Source organism: Musa acuminata, chromosome BXJ3-6, assembly GCF_036884655.1.
Source record: "Musa acuminata AAA Group cultivar baxijiao chromosome BXJ3-6, Cavendish_Baxijiao_AAA, whole genome shotgun sequence".
Taxonomy (NCBI): domain Eukaryota; kingdom Viridiplantae; phylum Streptophyta; class Magnoliopsida; order Zingiberales; family Musaceae; genus Musa; species Musa acuminata.
The window spans coordinates 13,449,145-13,476,923 of NC_088354.1; the positions used below are offsets into that span (position 1 = coordinate 13,449,145).

Below are 27,779 nucleotides of genomic sequence, written 5' to 3' on the forward strand. Positions count from 1 at the left end.
CTAGTCCTCGGCTACGGATGAACACACACAATGGTAACAGAAGACAGTTGTTATTCTCTCGAGATGTTGCCAGAGAGACACATCCATCGAGTTCCTGACTGCTTGTTATCTGCTAGATGTTGGGGGACGAAGGCGAGATGGTGTGGAGGTTTTATGTCCAAATCCAGTTGACAGCTGCTGCATGCATCTGAGAAGTGAAACTTGGATGTTAAAGCTAGCTTCTGCTAAATATATGGCTGTGCTATTCAGCAGAAGACATGGATAGAGGCGATTCATTTGTTACACAAAAGTGTTGCCAAAGATGAGAAGAAGATAAAATGAATGATGAATTGAAATGTAACAAAGAGCAAAAGGGAACTGATATTACATAGATTTATTACTGAAATCTGTGAATACATTGGGAAATTGATGAAAGATGAAGAATGAAGAGAGGAAAAGAAGCAACACCTATCTTGTGTATATCTTTTGCTCTACTAAGAATTAGGTAATGCCTCTGTATCATGTGCAACTTATCAAAGGCATTGATCACTGCAAGCATCACGAGACGCTAGGAAGGAAAGATAGATAAGCACAGGCTATTGTCAGGTGTCTAATCTGGACATCTCCAACATGATGTTTTCTAAGCTAGTCTTTTTACAAGTTCAGATCTCTCAAATGCTCTTTAAAGCTGTAAACAAAAAACTATAGCCGAAGACCGACTGGTTGATAGGCTTAATGACACACACACACACACACATGAGAGATAGAGAGAGAGAGAGAGAGAGAGAAGGGGGTGGGTTTAGTCAAAAGATAGCAAGGTAGGGAATAAAAGGACCACCTTTTTCGGCTGCTTTTACTGAACAAGTGGGTAAGTAAACAAGTAAACAACATCAAATATGTTCCCCCTTCATTCCTCACAAGCTGTTTCGGATGTTTGTGTGGGAATCCAACCAAGAAAAAAGAGTAGGCCCCTGAGTCAAACCCAGTTGAGTATACCAATGGGGGAAGATTTTGATGCATGAGAATCCTATTCCACCGGAATGGGATTCCCCCACCAAGTCCACCAAGAGTTGACCTTGGAATAAATTAAACAAAATCTGAAAGTGGAAACTTTTCTGATCACCTTCTTTTCTCTCCAGCCACAGCACCACCAGTTGTTTTCTTGGTCCAAACAAGTTCATCCACACAAATTCTTGTGAGGATAGTATGAATTATTATACATATTCATGAAAGCAACCAAGCCATGGCATGGTATGATTACTGTCCAAGTATTCCTGTGAAACATCCTCTACTTTATAGAGCTTTAGGCCTTACAGCCTCTCACCTCTCTCTCTCTCTCTCTTTCTCTGTGTAAAATTCCCATGCAGTATATCTCCCACATCCTGCTCTCCAAGTGATGAAGGTGAAGAGCAAGCTCTTGGCTGCTCTAAGCTCACTTGTGGACCATGCTATTGCTCCGAGAGCGGCGATGGCCGATCGAAGCATCCTCACCGAGATAGAGGCCGCCATAGCACGGTGCACCGACAAGCACGACGTGCCCGTTAACGAGGAGTGTGTGCATGAGATCCTCTTCCGGGTCTCCAACGCTCCTGGTTCCATCACCTTCCTCTCCAGGAGGATCTCCTCCCGGCTCGACGCCACGCGGGACTCGACGGTGGCTTTGAAGACCCTCGTGCTCCTCCACCGTCTCCTGCGTGGCGGCGACCGGTACTTCGAGCAGGACCTGCAAAACATGTGGTCGTGCGGAGAGCTCAGGGTGGATCTCTCGTGGTGCTCAGCTGATAAAGGTCATCTGCACTCCTTCCTCCTCAGCTATTCGCTGTTTCTCGAGGAAAGGTTGGGTTGGATCATCAACCAGGCCGGTCTGCTGGAGCCGATCAGGCCGCCGCAGTCGGCGTTTCGATCGCATAAAGAAGAGGCAGCCGAATGGCTCTTGTACAGATTGTCCAAGAGCCAAATCCTTCTCGATCGGATAATGGATTGCCTGCCTAGTAATCCATCGTTCTCAAGCCAAGTGATGCACTCAGCATTCAACATTATCTTGAGAGAAAGCTTTCGAGTGTACGACGGCTTCTCCGACGGCATGGAGATCGTGGTGAGCTCCTACCCTGAGCTCGACAAGTCCCCCAAAAGCTTAGCTCTTGACGTCCTCAACAAGGCGTTGACGCAGACGCCCAGTCTTCATGATTTCTACGAGAATTGCAAGAGAAGCGTTTGCTGGAAGAGCTTGGAATACCCACATGTTCGAATCATCACAGCCGCACAAGTTTCGTCGATCGAACAGAAGCTGCCCGCTAGCTCCCATTGTCCACCTTCAACAAGTTCCGGTGATAAAGAGGCCACGGAAACGTCCAAACAACATCAGCAGGATGCAGCAGTCAGAGAAGCCGAGTTCGGATTACATGACGCGAGAAACATTCTGTTCTCTCAGAAATTTGAGACGACGATAAGCACAGTGTGGGTCGAGTTCGACGAAGAAGACTCACAAAATTCCAGCTTCTCTCTGGGGGGTGTGGATGATTGCTTGACAGGTGCTTCCGATGATGTGCTGACTGAAGTTGATGGTTCATGGCAAGGCAGGGAAGCCACGCGATAGCCATAAACCCACTAAGAGATCTTCTGGGGATCCAACAGGGTTGTCTCTTGAGCAATTGAGACTAACAAATACTGGTTTCAAGTTCAGTTCCTTCTGGTGTCTGTCACAGTGTGATGGTTCTCCTGCTGTGGAGAGAGTTTTGTGTCACTGTAATCAAACATTCTTTTGATTGTAACGATAACCTACTTTGGCCATGACAAAATATTTTGGTATTAATTCCGAAATGATTTGATCAACACGCATGCGAAGACGATGCATGAGACAACTTAAGATGAATGCTGGCAATCTGATCTCGAGTGTAAGGATTTTCCCAATGAAATTGGTTCTGGCATTTCCTCCCTTGTCAATTTTAGTTAAATTGCAACAGGATGATCAGAACTCCAACCATTTTATTCTCATGGAAACTATCGATGATGATGCTGACAATGATGATGATTATGGACTGCCTATAAGTCACCTGATCCCTTTAAAACACCATACTTTTCTACCCAATAAAATACCTTCTTCTTGATATATAGTGCTTGAAATATGGAAGTCGAGGCACAAAAACCAACTCATTGCCACCAGGAACAAACTCTGGCAATGGCACGCACAATTAGAACATGCACTGACAAAGCATTTTTGTGAGTTGAGCCTCCAAGAAGCAGCAACCAAGTCAATGGAATAAAAGATGTAGTGACCATCAAATTCAAACTTGCGGCTTGGCAAAGTCAGCTCAAGAAATGTGATAAGACTGCTGCTGTGTTGTGATTGCAGAGGGAGATTAGCATCTGGAATAGAATTATGCATCCTGATCCTGACTGATCTGGAAATAAAGAATATGAACATGGATCATGAAAGAGACATTGTTTGAGAGACACAATTATAAACAGCAACTGTTGCTTCCACTTTCTTTTGTCTCGATTTTTTCCTGAGTTAGGCGCAAACTTGAAAGAAATTGGCCTGGCTGATCCTTCTAGCATGATTCTTCTTGGTGGGAAGATATTTGTCAATACAGTCATCACAAGGTTCGTTCCAAGGTCACAAAGAAATCTAATGGATTGGTTTGCACAGCCAAAATCCATGTCATTCATCTTCAAAAGATTTCACTGGCATCTCTTTTGCAAATAATGTTTGAGTTGGCTGGAAGTAAAGCCCCCTGGCATATGAGATAATGAACAGACATTAGGACTATTTGCAGTAACTCCAAAAGAACACATATAAAAGCCATAAAACAGTGTTGCATCTGCAAAAAAATTACTGTGTGAATAAAACAAGCATTACCATAATCATGTCTGCAGATCATGACATTATTTGTTATGACTCATCTGGTAGGGTCACTGGCTCATTGGTTTCAAGAGAGTGAAGTTTCAGTCATGTGGAATAGAAACACTAAGTGCAGCTTGTTAGTACCATCACAATTTATATTCCAATGCAACTCATTATCTGCTTCTAATTTGTGCCTAGCTGGGACAATATCTCGTTTCATAAAAATCACATTCACATGTCTTTCACATATATAATTTTGTGAATATCCTTTTTTATAAAAAATACAAGTCATTCAACATGATTTACAAAAATTAGACAAAAGAATTCACACATCAGTCAAGGTAAATATCCACACACAAGTTCATCTAGGCAAATACTTAAACATAGGTTGGTCTAGGTAAATGCTCACACACAATTTCAGCGAGGCATTAGCTATCAAATGAACAAATAACTCTGGAAAATCAAAACCAAAAAGCTGTTGCTCAACTAGAAATACATGATATACCGGAAAAGGAAGAAGTTCATTCACTGCTATTTATTGACATTCATAAATGCCTCAAATCAAGTGTATCTTTTATGTTTTCGACAGATAGTGTTTCCTATTTATTAATAATATATATCTAATCAGCAATTATTTCATAATGAGAGAGACATCCAACCAAGCATTGTGAAGTTCTTTCTTTCACACATGCAATTGCTCTTAAAATTCTGAAATTAACTAATATATTGTAATCAATATGGAAGCCAGTATTCCATGAGGGCTTCGTTAAGAGGTGCGAAATGAAAACATATTCTACAGAGCAAAAGTGGACTTGAGTGGACTATGAGTCAGAAAAGTAAAGGGTGCTACCATCTGTGGTAGTAATATTGCTAGCAAAATCCTGTATACCTATCTAGATGAACTTTGCAGAAGGATATCCAGTCTGTACTTTTCCAGTGAATTTGAAAGTCACAGCAGTTTGTAGAACATCTGAACTTTTACATATCCTACTGTCCACTGAATCATAGAGAACAATTTGGTGGGAGGATGTTCATCCTGAGTAATCTACTTTGATCTCCTTTAATAGGAGAGGAGATGGATGTATGTGTTTGAGTTAATATAATATTTTTTTTTCTTAAAAAAGAAATATAGAAATCAATAACACAATGAGAAAGATGAAATATACAGGCTAATTATAAATTACTTTATATAATTAGTTATCTTTAGTATCCTGATCCCTATACTTTTAAGAGTTACATTGAGATTCCTGTACTTATGAAAGTGAAATATTTAATTTCATTTCTCTCACGTCGTCAACTCTACTAATGAAAATATTGCAGGGTTTACCACTGAGCACGTGCGGTATTTCCGTCAACAGAGTCGACGACATGAGGAGAAATAGGGTTACATATTTCACCTTTGTAAGTATAAAATTTCCAATATAACTTTTGAAAGTATAGGAATCAAGATGCTAAGGTTAACTAATTACAGGGGATAATATATAATTAGCCTGAAATATACCCACCAACTTCAACAAATGCATAAAAGACTTGCATCGAATTATTTCTAGTTCTAGTATGCTTTTAAAATGCAAATAAAAAAAATAAAAACCATAAAATATAAAGAACAAGTAGCTTAAGACTTCTTTGGTAAGAAAAGTATAGTGTGCACAAACTGATAATTGACTAATAAGCAACAATCATCTCCAAGGTTCCGAGAAGTGCATGGAAGCCTCTTGTGCTTTGAATTGTGACTAATTAACAATCAACATAAATGATTGTTAACTTAGTCAGTGACCAGATTCAGTGGCACTGCTCTTGGACGTAAATGGTCACCATGTTTGAAACATAGCAGAATATTACATAAACAATGTTTAAAATCTCAGATATAACATTTCAGGAAGCATTCATTGTTAAGTAAAATCTATGATAAAGAAGAGATATAATTGCATCAGTCATTATCATGGATTTGCCAATATTCTGGTGGCCAAACAGCCATAAGGAGTTGTTATCTAGAAGCAGAATTTGATACCTGAACTTCTATGAATGTCACTGTCAAGTTTAGAGACATAGCTTTTCGTTGACCACAAAAGGAGAGCTGGAATTAGCCAAAAGATTCCTCAAGAATAAACAACTACAACAAAACAATTGGCTTCTCGAATGCACAAACTTTCTGTGATCAGGAAAATAAGGAAGCCAATTGTTTCTGTACCATGAAAAAAAGAGTATGAAGCATTGTAAAAGAACCCATATCACACCAAAAAAGAAAAGTACACCTAGAAAAACTCAGAAATAGCTCAAAGAAACATTATCGGCATGCTTTCTTGTTTGTACATTACAACCAATTAGATCATAAGAAGCATTTAGATGCTTTCAAGTTTCAAAAGCAGTACACAAATGGAATAATTGCTACCCGTAGAACTGCAGACTCAAGGGCAGCCAAGTCTCATCACACATCTAACATCTTTTCCTCAGACCCTACATTTCTTTCAACCAAGGGTACTCTAAACATGTACACAGGAGTACAATTTATCTTACATTAGAAGAGCATACAGGTTCAATAACATTAAGTAAAGCGTTAAAAGTATAATTGATCTCTCCTCAAAACTCTCAATCAAAATCCTTTCTGAAGTGTAACTCAATTATCTTAAACCGAGTTAGAGAATGAAAAGGTGAGGTTAGGATAGGTACATACAGACAATCTGAAATGAGGCTTTAATCAATTAAAAGATAATAGTTGTGAGGAGATTTAGCACATACTATAGAGATATCTGCTACATTCTGGGGTGAATATAGCAATCAACCCATTCCTACTGCTTAATTGACTTGTTCATGGCATCCCACGTTCATCTAGTAAATTAGAAACAAAAACAAGTGTAGCCTGGAACCATGCATAAGATGGATGACTCCAAACCTCGTGAAGGGAAGTGCCAAATCTTTCTCTATTTTCGTCTCAGCAACATATGGGGCAATGGATCAAGCCGTTCTCATTGCACCCTTCACACTTCACCTTCTTCTCCTCGGAATCCAACACCTTGCAGCTGCCATTGCAGTCCATGCACATCACAAATCGCAACCCGCCGCAGCCCTCGCACCACTTTGTCGCCCTCGGAAGCCCCTCCAGCAAAAGCCCCAACTCATCTTCTTCTTCCAATCTCACGATCTCCTCGGCACCACCGACACACCTGCCCTTGACGAAGACGATCGGGACCTTCACCTCCTTCCTCCCCATCAGCAGCCGTAGTTCCTCCCTGTACCCGGAGTCCATGGAGATGTCCCTCTCCACGATGTGGCCGCCGTAGGACTCGATCAAGGACCTGACTGTGTTGCAATCCTCAAAGGTCTTCCTGATCCCTCTGAGCGTGGTGGTGTAGAGGACCACGGTGTCCTCACCTCCTGGGGGACACTTCTCCTCGAAGGATTGAAGCAGGATAACAGAATCGCAGATCTTGACGTGCACCATCCTCTTGATCTGCTCCCCTTCCTCGCAGTGCTCCCGCTCGAAACGAGCGAGGAGCTCCGGATCGAACAAGGGGCTCAGGCTCCGCCTCGACTTGGAGTTACTGAAATCTCTATTGGAGTTGTTGCTCCGTGCGCTGTTGGGGGTGCCCTTCTTCGAGATTGCCGAAACGAGGTTGGTCCACGGCGTGTTGTCCAAGGAACGGAACGGCTTCGAGGCACGGTAGGCGTCATGATCCGACCTTTTGGGCTCCAGCCGCAGCGGGGTGTTCTCCTTCCCGGCGAACCAATTCCTTGGCATCACGGGCGACATCGCGGCCCTCACCGCGGGCGACCGGCGCAATGCAGACGAGGGTTTGTGTGGCCTCTTCTTCTGCGGTGGCGACCGGCTAGGGGTCTCGTCGGCCAGGTCCCCCATGAGCTCCCGCGCGTCGATGATCTCCGAGGGGCGCTCTTCCTCTGCCGCGGTGCTCTTCTTGTCGACATGGGGAGGGGACGGCTGGCCGCACTCCGACGCCGAGGCTGCATCCGGTTCGACTTCCTTCTCTGCTGGCGCCTTGGGATTATTGGCTTTCTCGTCGCCGCGATCGAGGCTGAGGGCCCCGTAGGTGGTAGAGGTGAGGGAGACGAAATGGTTCGGGCAGTCGCCGTCGGGGCCTGCGTCGCCAGAGAAGAGAAGCTCCTCGCCGACTTCGGCGACGGCGAGCAGTTTAGAAGAGATGCAACCCATTTGATTTCCTTCCTTCTCCTCGAGAAACAAACAAACAAATTAAAAGAGAGTCAAGTTCGGAGTTTAACGGGTTTGAAATGTAACAGGTTCGGGAGTGGCGCCGTCTCTTTCACCAAGAACTCTATACCCGCCGAAAGACCCGCATCGTTTACCATGTTAGGTTGCGGGGGCTACTCTCATGGGTTTCTTTTGCGGGGCCCTCTTCCCATGAAGCGGGTAAAGTTGGGGCGGATTCGACAGTAATTATGTCTTCCAACGGTCTCTTTCGAATCCCAATGAATGAATGGGCTTTTAGGGTTCGAATTTGTTGGGCTCGCTCGCTCGCTCTTTAAAGCAATATTCTAAGGTGGGCTTTTTATGAGCCAACTCCAATCAATAAAAATAATAATATGATGGTTCACACCTATGAGTTAAATCGATTCAATGCAATAAAAAATATGGCTATTGTAGCTGAAAGTTGTTGCTGTACAAAACTGAACATTTGTGCTGCAGATGAATTGGTTGCTGCAGAAAACTGAACATTGTGCTGCAGATGAATTGCTGCTGCAGAAAACTGAATAAATGGAATATGACTATTGCAGCTGAAAGCTGTTTAGATGAATTGCTACAGTGGAAAACTGAACAAATGCAGCTATAATTTGATCTGAATAACAAAGCTGCATGTTATATTGCAACAGCTGTCAAAACAACAAATCTGGAATATGAAAGCATACAAATGAAGAAAGCATTCTTCCCAACAAATCTGGACTATAACACTGCTGCATTTAATCTGAACATTTGATCTGAAATATGAAACTGAACAAATATAAAAAGCATGGAACATAAAACTGCTTGTCAAAACAACAAATCTACATGTTATATTCCTCCTACCATCTCTTCTTCTGAGATGGTCAAGACAACAAATCTGTCAATGTTGTCAAAACCAAGGCTTTCCGTATCATACCGTACTGACGTTTCGACCCAGGCTCGGTATGGTATGGTACCAGTGTATTAGGCGGTACATTAGGGTGTACCGAGCGGTACACCCTGATGTACCAAACAATTTTAAACTTTTTCATACTGTAGCATTGCTACAGTATAGTACTATAATACTATAGCGATACCAGATGGTCCACGTACCGGTACATACCGCTCGATACGGACGGTACGCTTTGGTATGACAGACCTTGGTCAAAATAACAAATCTGTATGTTATATTGCAGCAGCTGTCAAAGCAGTTCTTGGATCAGAAACTGCTTTGATCCGTGCAGAAATATGCATTCATCTAAGAGATTTGTTGACAAATCTGCATAAATCTGAATTATGAATTTGAACATCACATTTATAGTCTTTCGAAATATTGTACACTATAGTTAATTGACAACATCAAACAAATACAACCAATTTAATTTACAGTCTTCCAAAATGACTAAACTGTCAATTTAAGTTATAGTCCTTCAAAAATGATCAAAAGATATCCAAAATATCACTGCTTTTTTCTACTCTGCAGTAAAGAAACAAATTTAAAAAAAAATCAAATGATACTAACAATTGAATCAGAAACAAATACTGAAAGAAAGAAACATTCAATTACTTGTAATTTTTTTCTTTGCATTGGAGGATGTTCAATATCTAGAGTTGGCATTGGTGTCCACTCTAGAGTCCATCCTATACTACACATCAGACTACTCACTTACTAGGGTGGATCAATAGCAACTGGTTGTGCTTCAGTAGCAAGATGTTCAGCAAAACTTCAGTAGCAAGTGACTATACTATTCTATCTTTTTATCATAGGACCCTTTGGTGGCTCAAGATGACATCTTAATTTTTGCTGTTTTCTAGGTTTTCTTTTAGGAAGATTGAGAGGCTCAAGTATTTTATGATTGTTAATTGGTCACATCTTCTTGCTATCCAAAGGATTGAGGAGATGACTATAGATATCCAAGAAAGTGGCTCTTCAATAATATATATCCACTTCGATCTTCATATTTTTTTGTAAATAATTTAAACATGATATAGTATAGCAACAAGGAATACCAATTAAATCTCATTCCCTACAATTGTAGTCACGACAAGCAATATCAACTGTTTTTTTATATTCCCTTATCCCTATAACCTCAAACTTGTCACCACCATTCTAAGTATATATCTAATTAATGAAAATTTTCTTATTCGTCTCAAGAATGATCCTGATACGAGGACAAAACAACCCATAAAATTCGATCAATGAATCTTGTTATATATGGATTCTATCCATTAACTTGACTTGAATAATCTCAAGTATCGTGATAATTAACTTATGATGAACTTCCAAAATGATTGAATTGAATATTACACTTTATTGTTATTTTGAATCTATTTACAGGCGATAAGAATACACGATCAGCTAAAACTCATTTTCATAAGTTGAAGCTTCCCATACATACACTATTAAGAAAGTGTGTCACTGAGTGTTTGACCTAAGCCTTTGTAATATGTGATAATATTTATTATAAGATTTGACTTAGAATGACATTTGTTAGATAATTTGGAAAATCCTTGTTTTTTTTATAAAGTTAATTATGAACATTTATATTTAGAAGATTCTTGCTTATTAGGTCTATTGATATGTTTTTATTTTATATTTTTTTAAAAAATAATCTATTTATACTCATGGATATGAGACTATGATGAGAACACCTTTCTTTGTCACTAGGTAACGTTGCTAAAAGGTTCAATCTTTTTTTTCACTCTTAATTCAAGTTGAGAAAAAAATTGTTTCTCAGTTTTGTTTACTTTTCACATGCGATGACAATTGGCATGAACTCGAGCACACTCTATGGACGGGGAGAGGACTCCAATCCCAATGTCATTCCTCCTGTTCTAATCGAGAAATCCTTCTCCTCGTTACATTGTCTCTTAGTTTTGTTTACTTTTCACATTACTTAGATGATAGATTAGTTATATTTGCTTTGCATTCTCATAACTGATATAAATGTCTAAATGTTTGTCAAGATGAGCATACTTTTCCGCCTTCCTCCCTTACTACGTTAGATTAGAGTAGTTTATTTTTTTTCTTCGTTACTGAGATATGGTACAGACAATTAGCATCAAGTGTACAATTGCAAGCAACAATTAACAGAAGGGCAAGGAGGAGAATAAGGTCATGGGTGTCACTAAGTACATTCTAATAGTGTCATGAATACCATGAGTCGATTCAGTTAATTCATTATCGAAAGTGCAGGCTCATCCTGGTGTCTCCTCCTCACTGATATGGGGTGCTAACACGATGAGCCGACGAGGGAGGTCTGTTGGGGGGGATGGTTCGTTGGGGATGATCTGACCTTAGAACGAAGAGGCCGAGTAGATGAATGGGTCTCCTTTACTAAGGGGTCATCTCTTGGCGGCGAGATCGTCTCCTGGTCATCGATAGTTTTGCATAACAGGTTTGCATTGAAGAGTTTTTTACTACACCCTTCCAATACTTAAGTTAGCATAAGGTGAAGGAGAAGGACAATAGTATGAGCTATGCAATTGAGTGAGCCGAGAGAGCCCCCCAACTTAAGCTGTGGTATGATTTTTATACTTGAGCGCTTAGCAATGGCCAACGAGTCTCTGTCCTGATCCCTCCTTTATCCGATGGAGCGAATGTGTCAATACGGGTAACTTGCCATAGCAAAAGTTAAATTATTTCTAAATTATGTAAGAAATTCTATGAAGCCAACTTGTGTTTCTAAATCATTGTAATAGAAACACAATAAACTAATGCGGAAACGAAATAGCGTACCTCCAGCCATTGTCGCCAAGAATTTCTGCAGAGATTTCTTCTTGAACTTTGGTTCTTCTCGGCTCAGAACTCTCGCTTTAGATGGTGTAGGAAAGCCTTTCGCTTCAAAGAGATGATTGAGCCAAGGGACCAAAATCCTCATGTATATATAGATGTTCTCCCATCAAGAACATTTATCATCATCAACTCATAACGTTCAAGAATTAATTCAAATTTGTAACGTTTGGACCATAATGAAGAACTTAATGATATTAAATATTTAATTTATTAATAACGGTTTCATGCATAAAGAATAAGAAACTGAAATCATTTAAACCATAATAAATGAAGAAATTCATGATAATGAATTATGAATCTTAATAAGAACGGTTACGTTATTATTAAATAACATATTTAATAATAACCGTTACATTCTCCCACTTGGTCCATACGTTTATCTTAATAATTTGAATTAATCGTTCTCGAACAACTTTCTTAAGAAATAAATACATGAATCATAGCGATAAGTCCTCTAAGTGCGAGTATTATCATCCATGTATCACGATGTATTTAGTTTCTTAATCTTAATGTGGTAATATTACTTTATGAATAAACCTTATGTTTATTCTTGGTCCAACAACAATATATTTTCTCAAAATAATGTGCACATAAATGAGAAAATTTCACAATATATAAGAGTTTCAATATCATTACAAAGTGGAACTAAGTCCCATTTTCTTTACATGATCCTTGAATTTTAGATGTGGCATGCCTTTAGTCAAAGGATCAGCAATCATCAATTCAGTGCTAATGTGCTCAATGACCACTTTCTTTTCTTTTACACGTTCTCTTATGGCTAAATACTTAATGTCGATGTGTTTACTTCGACTTCGACTTTTATTGTTTTTAGCCATAAAGACAGCAGCTGAATTGTCACAGAAAATTCTTAATGGCCTAGAAATAGAATCCATGATTCTAAGCCCAGAAATAAAACTCTTAAGCCATACACCATGTGAAGTAGCCTCAAAGCAAGAGACAAACTCAGCTTCCATGGTAGAAGTAGCAGTCAAGGTCTGCTTAGCACTTCTCCAAGAAATAGCTCCACCGGCCATCATAAAAATATATCCTAATGTTGATTTACGAGAATCAACACAACCGGCGAAGTCTGAATCTGAGTAACCAATCACATCCAGATTGTCTGTATGTCTATACATAAGCATGTAATCTTTGGTTCCTTGTAGATACCTCATCACTTTCTTTGCAGCTCTCCAGTGGTCCATACTTGGATTACTCTGATATCGACCTAGCATCCCCACAATAAATGCAATATCAGGTCTAGTACAGACCTGAGCATACATAAGGCTTCCTACGATAGAAGCATATGGGATGTTTTTCATTGATTCCCTTTCAAAATTGTTCTTTGGGCATTGGTTCAAATTGAACCTATCACCTTTCACAATGGGAGCAACACTTGGTGAACAATCATTCATCCGAAATCTTTCTAAAAGTTTATCAATATAGGTTTCTTGTGATAGACCTAAAATGCCTCGAGGTCTATCTCTATAGATCTTAATGCCAATGACATAAGATGCTTCACCCATATCCTTCATGTCAAAATTTTTAGAAAGAAATTGTTTCACCTCATGCAGCAAATCCTTATCATTGGTTGCAAGCAAAATATCATCTACGCATAAAACAAGGAAACATATTTTACTCCCACTAACCTTCTGGTATATGCATTGATCCATGAGATTTTCAACAAATCCGAATGAAGAAATCACTTCATGAAATTTAAAATACCATTGGCGGGAGGCTTGTTTTAAGCCGTATATAGACTTCCTAAGCTTGCAAACCAAGTGCTCACCAACACTAGAGGAGAAACCTTCAGGTTGTTTCATATAAACCTCTTCCTCTAGATCTCCATTAAGAAATGCTGTTTTCACATCCATTTGTTGCAACTCAAGGTCAAAATGAGCAACTAATGCTAAAATAATACGCAGAGAATCTTTCTTAGATACAGGAGAAAATGTCTCCGTATAATCGATTCCCTCTTTTTGAGTAAATCCCTTTGCAACAAGTCTTGCCTTGTATCTCTCAATGTTACATAACGAATCTTTCTTAGTTTTAAAGACCCATTTGCAACCAATGGCCTTTGCTTCATTAGGCAACTCTACAAGATCCCAGACTCCATTGCTCATCATGGAATTCATCTCTTCTTTCATAGCATCATGCCACAAATTTGACTTTTTGCAACTCATGGCTTGTGAAAATGTTTCAGGATCATTTTTGGCTCCAATATTATAGTCAGATTCTTGTAGATATACAACATAATCACTAGGAATTGCTGATCTTTTATTTCTAGTAGATCTTCTTAATGTTGTACCAATGGTTCCTTGAGGAACTTGTGGTTCAACTAGTTGTTCAGGAGCTTGTTGTAATTCCTGAACTGCTTGATCTATTAGAATACTATCAACAACTTGTGAAATTTCAATGATTGGTTGTTCAGCACTAGTTTGTACTTGAGGAGTGCTATGAACTATAACCAATCTATCATTTGATGTGGAAGGTTGAGATTCTATATGATCATGTGCGGAAACTATGTTCCTGAAATGTTCGCTCCCACTAATCACATCATCCTCAAGAAATTTAGCGTTTCTTGATTCCACAATCCTAGTTGTGTGAGATGGACAATAGAACCTGTAACCTTTGGACTTTTCGGCATATCCAATGAAATACCCACTAACAGTCCTCGGGTCCAGTTTCTTCTCTTATGGATTATATATCCTAACTTCAGACGGACATCCCCAAACGCGCATATGTCGCAAACTCGGTTTCCAACCTTTCCATAGTTCAAATGGTGTCTTTTGGACAACCTTGGTTGGAACTCGGTTTAATATATACACAGCCGTTTTTAATGCTTCAGTCCACAAGAACTTAGGAAGATTGGAGTTGCTAAGCATACTCCGCACCATGTCCAATAATGTTCGGTTTCTTCTTTCTGCAACACCATTCTGGTCTGGAGAACCAGGCATAGTGTATTGGGCAATAATCCCATGTTCTTAAAGAAACTTAGCAAAGGGACCAGGTGCTTGTCCATTTTCAGTATATCTACCATAATATTCTCCACCCCTATCTGATCTCACAATTTTAATTTGCTTACCACATTGGTTCTCAACTTCAGCCTTAAAGACTTTGAAGGCATCCAATGCTTCATTTTTATTATGAAGCAAATATATATACATATATCGTGAGTAATCATCTATAAAGGAGATGAAGTATTTCTGACCATGTATGTCCATGTCTGGACAACATATATCAGTATGAATTATTTCTAATGAGTCTGAACTCCTATTAGCACCCCTTTTGGACTTATTGGTCTGTTTTCCTTTAATACAGTCCACACAAGTCTTAAAATTAGTAAAATCAAGAGTACTAAGTACCCCATCTTTAACTAATCTTTTAATTCTCTCTATGGAGATATGTCCTAATCTCCGATGCCATAATATAGAGGAGTCCTCATTAATATTACACCTCTTAATGCCAGCGTGAACATGCATTGAACCTTGAGTATTATCATTTTGTAATAAAATACGGTAAAGACCGTCAGACAAAATACCATTCCCAATACAATCAGATTTATATAATAAACGAAATGATGTGTCTTTAAAATTAAAGGAATATCCAAATGGTACGAGTCTGGAAACAGAAATTAAGTTTCGTGAGAAACTTGGTACATAAAAGGTTCTTTCCAATTTTAAAACAAAACCACTATTTAAAGTTAAAATGCATGTTCCAATTGCTTCCACATGTGAGCCCATCTTATTTCCTGATAAGATGCTTTGCTCACTTCCCACTGGCTTCCTTAGGTTTTGCATACCCTGCAAAGAGTTTGCAATATGGATTGTTGATCCAGAGTCAATCCACCAGGTGTTAATATTAACATTGACCATATTAGATTCATAACATACATATGAGGTTGGTTTACCTTTCTTTTCAAGCCATTGTTGGAATTTCGTACATTCCTTCTTCATGTGTCCCTTTCTTTTACAAAAGAAACACCTTGCTTCTTTCTTGATATCAGCTTGGGGTGGTATTTTACCTTTTCCCTGCTGATAAGCTTTTTGATTGGCTTGATGTTTGTCAGTTTTGTTCTTCCCTCAAGTGGTTACCATCAATGCACTCTCACCCAATTCCATTACTAGCCTCTCTTCTTCTTGAACACACATGGTCATTAATTCATTAATTGACCATTTGTCCTTATGTGTATTGTATGAAATTTTAAAAGGACTATATTGTGGTGGAAGGGTGTTCAGAATATAGTGCACCAGGAAGGATTCTGACATATTAACCTCAAGTTTCTTAAGTTGAGCCGTAATATCTCGCATTTGCATTATGTGCTCATGCACACCCTTTATGTTGGTGAGTCTTAGGGATGAAAATTTCATTATAAGGGTGCTTGCTAGTGCCTTATCCGAAGTGATGAATTGTTCATCGATAGCCTTTAGCAAGTCTCGGACATTTTCATGCTGGTCAACAGAACCACGTATGCCAGCAGTTATCTTAGTTTTGATAAACATCACGCTGAGCCGATTGGATCGCTCCCATCGCTCATATAATGCGATCTCAGTTAGAGTGCTGGTATTTGTGACTATAGGTGGTTCGTCTTTCTAATAGCATAATCAATATCCATCCACCCTAAATGGAGGAGAACCCTCTCCTTCCATATCTTATAATTATCACCACTAAGTTCGGGAATATCACATCGAATATCAGAGAAATTAACAGTTCGAGAGACTGCATAAAATCAAACATGCTTATGTCAAAATTTGAAGCTTAATAGACTAAATTACATGTTTTACCAATGTGAAACATGCCAAAAATATGAATCTCATGACATAAAAATTGCCTGTGGGCTAAATTCTTAATTCAAATAGATTCATATGGTCTTTATGATAAAACTATCAAATTATATTCCAATTCATAATCCCTGTGGGTAAATTATGAAAATAATCTGATATTTTATCCTGATTAATTATATTAAATATAATAAAAGATCCTGTGGGATAACAATTATTATACGAAATATAATCAATCACAATATGATGTCTAATTACTTATGTGATCCTTATTTTAACTTTATATATAATTTTAATTAATTAAGGATGCTGTGGCTAATTCTTAATTAATTAAGATTATATGGATCACTAGACATTTTAAACATAAAAAATTTGCTCATAAACATAATTTAATATAACTAAATATGCATACTTAATATGAGCATTTTACCGACTAAAAATATTGAAAATGATATTTCCTCATGATTTTCAACAAAATGTATCAACAAGTTTTCAAGAAGAAACCAAAATCAAATCATTTTCATGGCATAAAAATGAAAACTTTTTCATATCAAGACAGAGGTCATTCGGCTCTGATACCAAATGTAAGAAATTCTATGAAGCCAACTTGTGTTTCTAAATCATTGTAATAGAAACACAATAAACTAATGCGGAAACGAAATAGCGTACCTCCAGCCATTGTCGCCAAGAATTTCTGCAGAGATTTCTTCTTGAACTTTGGTTCTTCTCGGCTCAGAACTCTCGCTTTAGATGGTGTAGGAAAGCCTTTCGCTTCAAAGAGATGATTGAGCCAAGGGACCAAAATCCTCATGTATATATAGATGTTCTCCCATCAAGAACATTTATCATCACCAACTCATAACGTTCAAGAATTAATTCAAATTTGTAACGTTTGGACCATAATGAAGAACTTAATGATATTAAATATTTAATTTATTAATAACGATTTCATGCATAAAGAATAAGAAACTGAAATCATTTAAACCATAATAAATGAAGAAATTCATGATAATGAATTATGAATCTTAATAAGAACGGTTACGTTATTATTAAATAACATATTTAATAATAACCGTTACAAATTATTGAAATTTGTGCACGGATCACGTATTTTGACATGACATTATGTGTCAATACATGTCAAATTATTTTGACATGCAAATATACTATGCATTAGCCATCACAAACTGTTCATGCTATAGAAAACTATAGATCACAACAGCGGTCAAACACTTTCCATTTAATGAGCTTTTACGTGTAGAATTCGAGTTTTGGAAGTGTACATGTGTGCAAATAGATGTGCAACTCCTTAGGTTAATGACCAAATCGTACTTCTTGAATCCGTGTAAGGTAATGAAAATGGTTGCTTTGTAGAGTAATCCAAGTTTGAGAAATCACAAATAAATCACCTTAGTTTAAGAACCTCAAATTTCTAAGTAACCACGAGCGATTAATGTTATAGAGCAACTTTCTCTTTTTGTGGACGAGTTGCATGCAGCACCCAAAGAATTACCATGAGATTTAGTCAGCTCCAATTATTGAAATGGTAAGCTGACATAGCATTTCCTAGAGAAAGACCGACTACATTTGGCTTCGGTTTTGTTACAGGTGACTATGCCTATTTAATCTTATTTAAATTACTACCAATAATGTGCATATCAAAATAATTAATTAACCTTTTTGCTAGTGTTGAGAAGGAGATGATGATCTTCCAAACCAAAAAACTTCCCATATATTAAGAATCAAATAACACATCAAAAAATCATCACAAGTTTAATATGATTTGATACTCACTGACTGTTTGATCATCAAATACCTATGAGAAAATTCTAGAAAATATACAATAGGGTACTATAGATTTTGTAACAGGGCAACCAAAAAAGATATGACGAAATTTTGATGATTATGGATTGTTTCACTTAGTTATTCTTTGTTTTTGTTTTTGGTTAACAAGGGTGATGAGTATCTTTTCACCCCCAAATAGATGATCGATCTTTGAAAGATAATTCAAATGCTAGAGGATCTTTTAAGAGCATTTGTCTTGGATTTACGTGATAGTTAAGAAAGACATGCAATTCGATTGAATTTGCTTTACAATAAGAGTTGCCATTCAAGTATTCAAATGATCCCTTTTGACTATTTATTTATAGGAGGAAGTGCTAATCACATTTGTATTGTGATGAAGAAGTTGATTTAGTGATATTTGCTATTGTTAACAACTCAAACTCAGTTAACTATTAAGAATTCATATGAGATTATTAACAGCTCAAACTCGATTATCGAAGATATACAAATTGATAGAGAAGAATTTATGGAATTTGAATTGGAAATTCATAAGAGATGATTTATGAAATTTGATTAGATGGGTAATTAGCTTCAGATTTATGTACCCTTAAAAAGATCAAATACATGGCTTACTACTTTGGCCTGCTTCCAACATTTGCAGACATACTCATGTCTTGATATTTCAAAGATTAATTAGGGATCTATATTGTATCGACTCATAGCAACCTTTGCACCTGATATAGGTGGTAGAATACGTTAAAAGAACACAATCCATATCTTTTTTGGGGAGGTAAAATGTTGGGACCAAATTATTTAAGGGGAATGAGGAATGTAATCATCATAATTTTAATTTTTATTTTCTAAAAAAATCCATAAGCTATTAAGGCTAATTCTTTTGTTGAACAAAAAAATATTTAATAAAATAATTATTTGATTAAATATGAAATATCAAAATAAAAAAATTATGATTTTTACCTTAAGTAGCATCCTTCCTAATCACCTATTTAAGCTGAGCAAACCCTCTCTTTTCGTTATTCTAACAAAGATCGAGAAGAGTCCAAAGATAAGCGACATCAAGTAAGGAACAACACAGATGATTGCAAGGAACAATAAATCCCCATTGTTTCTTTATTAAGTTCAAAATATTTTAATTCATATTGATATTTTTTTTGGATTTTGGATATTACTTAATATTATATTTTCAAAATATTGGGATGTATGATGTAAATATAAGAATTTATTATGTTATTTTATTACCTTGAATTCTTTGTTAATTTAATATATTATTCAGCATTAGATTTTGAAAAAAGATATGCATGATGCAAATTTTACAATATATGATGTTAATAAATTACTATGAATTCTTTATGAATTTCGGATATTATTTAATGTTAAATATACAAACAAATGAGTTTCATGATGCAAATTTTAGAATTTACAATGATATTAAATTATCTTGATTTTTTTGTGAATTTAAGATGGCAATTCCAGCGAGGAGAGAGGTCAGTCTCGGTATTTCACAAAGCAATTATTCTAAATTCCTGTTTATTATAATAATATTTCACAACGAGGACAAGCGAGACGTGCAACAATAAACCCTTTCACGTGCCTTGCAGCTGATCGCTAATGGGTCGGAGCCAAACGACCTTTGTTGATGGCGCTAAATGGTTCGGTCGAAGAGTCCGGTCTCGGAAACAGCAGGAATCAGGCTGAGAGGAAGGGGAAGAGGAAGGGGAAGAGAAAACAAGGAGAGGCAATCATGGGCAACGCCCAGTCGCCGTCTCCCGACCCTCCCCTTGATGCGGCAAGCTTGTATATGATATCTCATCTCATCTCATCTCATCTCTTTTCTTCCCTTCCAAGTCATCTCATCGATTGAGTCATTGTTCTTCATATGCATACACAGGGCTTTCTCGAAGCAAGAGTTGGAGGATCTGAGGTCGCTCTTCGTGTCTCTGGCTGCTCAATCTGGGAGCAACTGCAAGTTCATTTCCCAGCCCGTGTTTCAGGTTCACCCCCCACCTTCGAATGATCGTTTGGAGCCCTAAATTCTTGATGTGGATCCCAACAACCTGATTCTCATTTTCTTGGACTGTTTTCGCAGGCGCATTTTCGGGTTCCTGGCCCGCTCGGCGCCAGGATGTTTCAACTGGCTGCTCGAAAGCGGAACGATGGCATGCTCACTTTTGAGGATCTCGTTGTTACCAAAGTTGGCTCCTTTCTTTTATTCTTTCCACTCCTGACCAATCTTTTCTACAAAATTTGAATATTTATTCGGTGACCCGTTTCCAGATTGATTGAATGTTTTGTTGGTTGCGTAAACAATAAGTTCCAAACAAGTAATCGTGATTAAGTTGCCTCCTCATAGCTTATCTTATATCTGACTTGTCTAGTTCCAATTTTTGTCTTTTTCCTCTTCAATAACTAATTTAACTGTATTAAAATGTAATAGGAAAGTTAACGTATCTTCCAGCCATGACATACATGAACTTTTGCTCAATTTGGCCTTTGTGTTAGGTACCTAGGAATTATGCAACGATGATTAGGTTCTGTTGCTGGATTAGACATTTTGATTACTCTAGTTGTTTTAAAATAAAGAAACTGGTGCTGTTCGTTACCTGAATTGTAAATTTTGGGATTCATTTTGGTCGTGATGTTGAGATAGCTTTGGCAGTGAAGTGAGCTTCTATTACTAATTCTTTCAAGGGCCATTTTTCAGTATTCATGAAGTTTTTTGCTCGTCTTATGTCTCTCTTCCATTTTCTTTTGTGTCAGGCAACATATGAGAAAGGTGCTCGAGACGAAATTGAGGAATTTATATACCAATTATGTGATGTTACAGGAGACAGCATTCTAGGAAGGTAGGAAATTGCAGTGAAGTATGCATATACTACACTTGATCTGATGAAGAAAAATTAAAATATTCAAGTAATGCAAAAGGAAATGAATCCTTCCTTTCCTACGTGGGACTAAAGATTAGAAAAGAAAGAAGCCAAGGGTTCAAGCACTACTGGTTGTTGAAAGCATACTGAAACTTGCTACGTCACTTAGTTCCTTGCAATTTCAATCCTAAAAGATTTGATGAGTTCCCATCTTCATGGTTATTTCCATCTACATAAAATGCTTAGCTTGTGACAAGTATTTAGTGATCTTTATGCTGTAGAATCTGACACCTTGGTGGAGGTAAGACTCTTTTCTAAATTGAAGAACAAGAATACTAGCACTAAAAGTAAATACTTTTTCTATTGGTTACATAAGAATAAAAAATTTATGTTGTTACACAACCTTGTAAGGCAAAATTTTGATAAAAAATCTAGTAGCAGATGGTCAAACTCCCTGATTTAGGTATGATGTTCATTACTGAAATGTTGTTTATACTTGTTCATTACTGGTCAAGCAGAGATGATTATGTGACAAAAGAAATCCTACAAGCCTTTTTGTTTACACTTGTACATGTCTAGTGAACCAACACCAGAGTTCATTGGAACTATATTGACAAAAGCTGGGATTGGTGTGTTTATACTTTATATTTCAGAACCCTTCTATGTCTTAGTTGATTATAAGCCATGAGAAGCATGTTATATAGAAGATTTTATGAGATAACATTTGTCAGCTGGAGCCAATAAACTATTCAAGGAAATAATAAATAAGTTGTTTACCATCAAAGTAGAGATGATGATGTGACAAGAAAAATCCTAGAAGCCTTTTTGTTTATATTTGTACATGTCTATTGAGCGAACATCAGAGATCATTGGAACTATATAGACAATGCTGGGATTGGTGTGTTTATACCTTGTATATTCAGAACTATGTCTAAGTTGATTATAAGCCATGAGAAAGCATATTATATAGAAGATTCTATAAGATCTCCGGACAAAAATTTTAAGTTTTTCCTTCTATTTGATTATAACCCATCTTTTGTTTATAACCCTTGTATTTGCTTGAGACCAAGGTTTTAAGTTTTTCCTAGATCTGTACATATAGAACTTTATATAGGTCTCGGGCATGAAGTGGCACACTGATCACCTTTTTCAAGCAATTCACAGATGGTTCATTGGTTTCCGGGTGGTAATAGCATTGAAGATATATAGGATGATTTGTTGTTCTCTTCAAAATCTGCAGTATTGAAGAAAAATAGGATGATACCACCATTAAGAAAAACATATTGTTGTTGCTCTGTGTAACTTGACTATCTTCTTTCAGTATAGTCTTATATCCATGAGAATCTGATATAGTTTACTTGACAATTTTCTTCCTGTAAGGTCTTAAATCCTTAAGAATTTAGTATTATTTATATTTAGTTCTATATACTGAATATTTTTGAGCTAACTTGACTTCTCAGGTCTGATATCGAGGCTGTACTAAATTCAATACATGAAGCCTTATTTTCTCCAGAACCTGATGATAATGGCTTGAGTTCACAACATCAGGATATTCTTGAAGTGTTTATTAATGCAGCAATATTTTCGGAAAAAGTTGAAGGATTGGCCGGGGAAAGTATGTCTTTGGCAGATTTTAGAAGTTGGTGTAGCCTTCTCCCATCAGCAAGGAAGTTCCTTGGAAGTTTGTTGACACCACCTGATTCAGGTTTCCTATCTCCCTCCTTGATGCCATCTCCTCGACTCGCATCGTAACTATTTGAAGCTTTTCTACTTGCTGACTTGTAGAATTATCTTTGTTGTCTCTATGATAACTACTTTATGATTTTTCAAGTTTTCAGTTTTTCTGCTACCATTTTTTACACAATTGGTGACCTATCTGTAGGCAGACCAGGCTACCAAGTTCCATGTCTACAAGGTCCAGAAAATGAATAACTATTTGAAGCTTTTCTACTTGCTGACTTGTAGAATTATCTTTGTTATCTCTGTGATAACTACTTTATGATTGATTTTTCAAGTTTTCAGTTTTTCTGCTACCATTTTTTACACAATTGGTGACCTATCTGTAGGCAGACCAGGCTACCAAGTTCCATGTCTACAAGGTCCAGAAAATGAATAACTATTTGAAGCTTTTCTACTTGCTGACTTGTAGAATTATCTTTGTTATCTCTGTGATAACTACTTTATGATTGATTTTTCAAGTTTTCAGTTTTTCTGCTACCATTTTTTACACAATTGGTGACCTATCTGTAGGCAGACCAGGCTACCAAGTTCCATGTCTACAAGGTCCAGAAAATGAATAACTATTTGAAGCTTTTCTACTTGCTGACTTGTAGAATTATCTTTGTTATCTCTGTGATAACTACTTTATGATTGATTTTTCAAGTTTTCAGTTTTTCTGCTACCATTTTTTACACAATTGGTGACCTATCTGTAGGCAGACCAGGCTACCAAGTTCCATGTCTACAAGGTCCAGAAAATGAATAACTATTTGAAGCTTTTCTACTTGCTGACTTGTAGAATTATCTTTGTTATCTCTGTGATAACTACTTTATGATTGATTTTTCAAGTTTTCAGTTTTTCTGCTACCATTTTTTACACAATTGGTGACCTATCTGTAGGCAGACCAGGCTACCAAGTTCCATGTCTACAAGGTCCAGAAAATGAATAACTATTTGAAGCTTTTCTACTTGCTGACTTGTAGAATTATCTTTGTTATCTCTGTGATAACTACTTTATGATTGATTTTTCAAGTTTTCAGTTTTTCTGCTACCATTTTTTACACAATTGGTGACCTATCTGTAGGCAGACCAGGCTACCAAGTTCCATGTCTACAAGGTCCAGAAAATGAATAACTATTTGAAGCTTTTCTACTTGCTGACTTGTAGAATTATCTTTGTTATCTCTGTGATAACTACTTTATGATTGATTTTTCAAGTTTTCAGTTTTTCTGCTACCAGTTTTTACACAATTGGTGACCTATCTGTAGGCAGACCAGGCTACCAAGTTCCATGTCTACAAGGTCCAGAAAATGAATAACTATTTGAAGCTTTTCTACTTGCTGACTTGTAGAATTATCTTTGTTATCTCTGTGATAACTACTTTATGATTGATTTTTCAAGTTTTCAGTTTTTCTGCTACCATTTTTTACACAATTGGTGACCTATCTGTAGGCAGACCAGGCTACCAAGTTCCATGTCTACAAGGTCCAGAAAATGAATAACTATTTGAAGCTTTTCTACTTGCTGACTTGTAGAATTATCTTTGTTATCTCTGTGATAACTACTTTATGATTGATTTTTCAAGTTTTCAGTTTTTCTGCTACCATTTTTTACACAATTGGTGACCTATCTGTAGGCAGACCAGGCTACCAAGTTCCATGTCTACAAGGTCCAGAAAATGAATAACTATTTGAAGCTTTTCTACTTGCTGACTTGTAGAATTATCTTTGTTATCTCTGTGATAACTACTTTATGATTGATTTTTCAAGTTTTCAGTTTTTCTGCTACCATTTTTTACACAATTGGTGACCTATCTGTAGGCAGACCAGGCTACCAAGTTCCATGTCTACAAGGTCCAGAAAATGAATAACTATTTGAAGCTTTTCTACTTGCTGACTTGTAGAATTATCTTTGTTATCTCTGTGATAACTACTTTATGATTGATTTTTCAAGTTTTCAGTTTTTCTGCTACCATTTTTTACACAATTGGTGACCTATCTGTAGGCAGACCAGGCTACCAAGTTCCATGTCTACAAGGTCCAGAAAATGAATAACTATTTGAAGCTTTTCTACTTGCTGACTTGTAGAATTATCTTTGTTATCTCTGTGATAACTACTTTATGATTGATTTTTCAAGTTTTCAGTTTTTCTGCTACCATTTTTTACACAATTGGTGACCTATCTGTAGGCAGACCAGGCTACCAAGTTCCATGTCTACAAGGTCCAGAAAATGAATAACTATTTGAAGCTTTTCTACTTGCTGACTTGTAGAATTATCTTTGTTATCTCTGTGATAACTACTTTATGATTGATTTTTCAAGTTTTCAGTTTTTCTGCTACCAGTTTTTACACAATTGGTGACCTATCTGTAGGCAGACCAGGCTACCAAGTTCCATGTCTACAGCATCCAGAAAATGTATCATCTGATATGCTACTCTTGTGGAAAGAATATGCTTGGCATATTGGAGGAGCTCTCTCGCAGAATGAGGTGGAAGAGTGGAAGCTTTTGTACCATAGTGCAGTTAATGGCCTCAGCTTCTCAACCTTTTTGGGCAATATATCGTGAGTATCTCTTTTGTTGAACTTCAATAGTTGGATCTGCTTGACCCAGAAATATGGGAATTTGGCACAAACAAAATGAAGTGAAAATATTATCTTCTGGGTTGTATATTATGTAAACTATAACATACTTTAGGTGATTAGTTGGTTGAACCTAGTTTCCTTCTCAAATTCTCTATCATCCTATTCCATTTGGTATTTATAGCTTGGTCATCATGGTTTGTGTGTTACTAGTTGATTGGGTATGGTTCTGTGCACTGCAGAAATGGAGATGGACCGACTGTGTTGATTATCAAAGACACTGAAGGTTATGTGTATGGAGGATATGCTTCTCAACCATGGGAAAGGCAAAGTGATTTTTATGGTGATATGAAATCCTTTCTCTTCCAGTTGTATCCAAAAGCTTCCATTTTTCGTCCAACAGGAGCAAATAATAATTTGCAATGGGTAAGGTTAATAGAAGGATCTGTGAAGATTTATCGTATATGAAAATTTCTTCATGTAAATTACCAATAGTCATGGCAAGGGACAGACATGGTTTACATGCCTCTCTTGCTAGTTATTTTTCTTATGTTAGTGCAGTGTTGTCCTTCTTACATTATGCTATTGTGGGAATCTGTCAACCAATGTTCTGAAAATCCCATCTGCATGGTAATTTTGACAGATGAGATATGTTGGATTGCATGAAATGACCTATCACATGCAATCATGATGTTCTGCATTCTCATTTTGCTAAAGTAAACCTGTTCTACCCTCCAATGAAGATTTCTTGCCATCATGTTCATTTTGAGCCTTTCATCTTCTTTAGGTTCTGTGCAGCAGGAAATACGTGACACCTGAATTTTGAGATTGGCTTTTCTTCTGTGGGCAATTTTTTTTCTTTCTTTTGCATATACAATCACTTAGTATGATTAGCCATCATCCACTGCGAATATTTGGTGCAAACAATCTTTAGTTAAACACAGGATAATAACTGACTCCTGATTTCTTGTTGTGGCAGTGTGCTGTGAACTTTAGCTCAGATAGCATCCCAAACGGCATTGGCTTTGGAGGACGCGCAAATCACTTTGGTCTTTTTCTATCTGCAAATTTTGATCAGGGCCACACCTTTTCCTGCACAACTTTCAACAGTCCTTGCCTATCGAAGACAAGTAAGATACATCCAGAAACAATCGAGTGTTGGGGAGTCCTAGCAAAAGGGCCACAGAATGGAAAGCCTGAGGTATTGAAAGGTACGGTTCTCGAGAGGTTTAAGGAGGATCGAAACATGCTTAAGATGGTAGGCCTGGCAAACTCAAGCGACTGAGCATTCAGAGTGATAATTTATCAAGGTGATAACAACTAGAGAAATGGCTTCTTTACAAGATTATTTTCCCCTTCATGCTATGTTACATACAAGAGCACAGTCTCTCCCTTGAATGACTCTCTTATCTGTCTGCTGTCGTGTTGCTGGTTTTATCTAAGTTCATTTCTCATCGTTAGATATTACACATGGATTGGGGACGGTTTCTGTTGTGCTCGAACAATTATAAGTTTCAGAAGATGACTATAGAGAGCCTCATGTATATGGACAGAGTATGGTAAAATGTAAATGGTGAATGTTACATGCAAGTCATATTATATTTGTGGATATTGACAATTCTCAAACTCCAACCTCCCGTAATTTTCTCCAGTAAGTAACCAGTGGCCATCACTTTCCTGGTAGCTTGGACTGTATAATTGTTGAACAGTTGTTCTATCATCTTCCTCAAGTTACCCTCGAGTCCTGGAGTAACTCCTGGCCACTTGAATTCTCTGGCGACAGAAGCATTATCTGATGCACTTGGTTCATTGTTTAAGATGCCACACTCCAATTCCTAGCTGTGTTACCATGCATAAAATTCCACCTTATGTAAGTGTGGCCAGCTCATAGCCTGCTACGTCCAAAATAGTGGCAGTGAGTAGTGCCTATCAGAATCATCAAGAGTTTGATTTCAATTGATTTCCTGCTGAAAGAAACATGAATCAATCTTGCAACTGTGGTTGCAAGGTGTGCAAGTCTCACCGTCCTGCTCTACTGTCGACTACTGCTACTAACAGAGCTCGTCAGGTGCACCCAATGATTGGAGTCTCTCACTCTCTTGAAAAGGCGTGGCCAAGTTCGACCGACCATGTCGTTGTTTTAGTGCCCTTCTGCAACATGCCAAGCTCTTTCTCGCTTTCCTCACTGGAGTTGAGACTCGACTTGTTCTTCCATCATTTGGTCCCCCCATTGTCCTGAGTCC

At 37.5% G+C, this 27,779-nt stretch overlaps 3 protein-coding genes across 4 annotated transcripts; 2 read left to right on the forward strand and 1 right to left on the reverse strand.

Moving 5' to 3' along the window:
• Positions 1–1,209: 1,209 nt before the first annotated feature.
• On the forward strand, positions 1,210–2,849 carry LOC135640627 (putative clathrin assembly protein At1g33340). Its single transcript, XM_065155288.1, has one exon. It carries the CDS (start codon positions 1,376–1,378, stop codon positions 2,573–2,575), a length of 1,200 nt encoding a protein of 399 aa, XP_065011360.1. The 5' UTR covers positions 1,210–1,375; the 3' UTR covers positions 2,576–2,849.
• Positions 2,850–2,921: 72 nt separating this feature from the next.
• On the reverse strand, positions 2,922–8,162 carry LOC103988123 (uncharacterized protein At5g39865-like). Of its 2 annotated transcripts, XR_010497412.1 has the most exons (3): positions 6,717–8,162; positions 5,835–6,008; positions 2,922–3,713 (listed from the first exon to the last, which is right to left on the reverse strand). XR_010497412.1 is itself a non-coding variant. In XM_009406650.3 (2 exons), exon 1 carries the CDS (start codon positions 7,989–7,991, stop codon positions 6,756–6,758), a length of 1,236 nt encoding a protein of 411 aa, XP_009404925.2. In that variant the 5' UTR covers positions 7,992–8,162; the 3' UTR covers positions 2,922–3,713; positions 6,717–6,755. The 2 variants fall into 2 exon arrangements, 1 of the variants encoding a protein (XP_009404925.2); XM_009406650.3 differs by lacking the exon at positions 5,835–6,008.
• Positions 8,163–19,988: 11,826 nt separating this feature from the next.
• LOC135641768 (uncharacterized) lies at positions 19,989–27,145 on the forward strand. The gene is made up of 8 exons (XM_065157470.1): positions 19,989–20,168; positions 20,263–20,365; positions 20,461–20,565; positions 21,132–21,217; positions 22,699–22,943; positions 25,329–25,518; positions 25,779–25,962; positions 26,516–27,145. Exons 1-8 carry the CDS (start codon positions 20,011–20,013, stop codon positions 26,819–26,821), a joined length of 1,377 nt encoding a protein of 458 aa, XP_065013542.1. The 5' UTR covers positions 19,989–20,010; the 3' UTR covers positions 26,822–27,145.
• Positions 27,146–27,779: the final 634 nt, after the last annotated feature.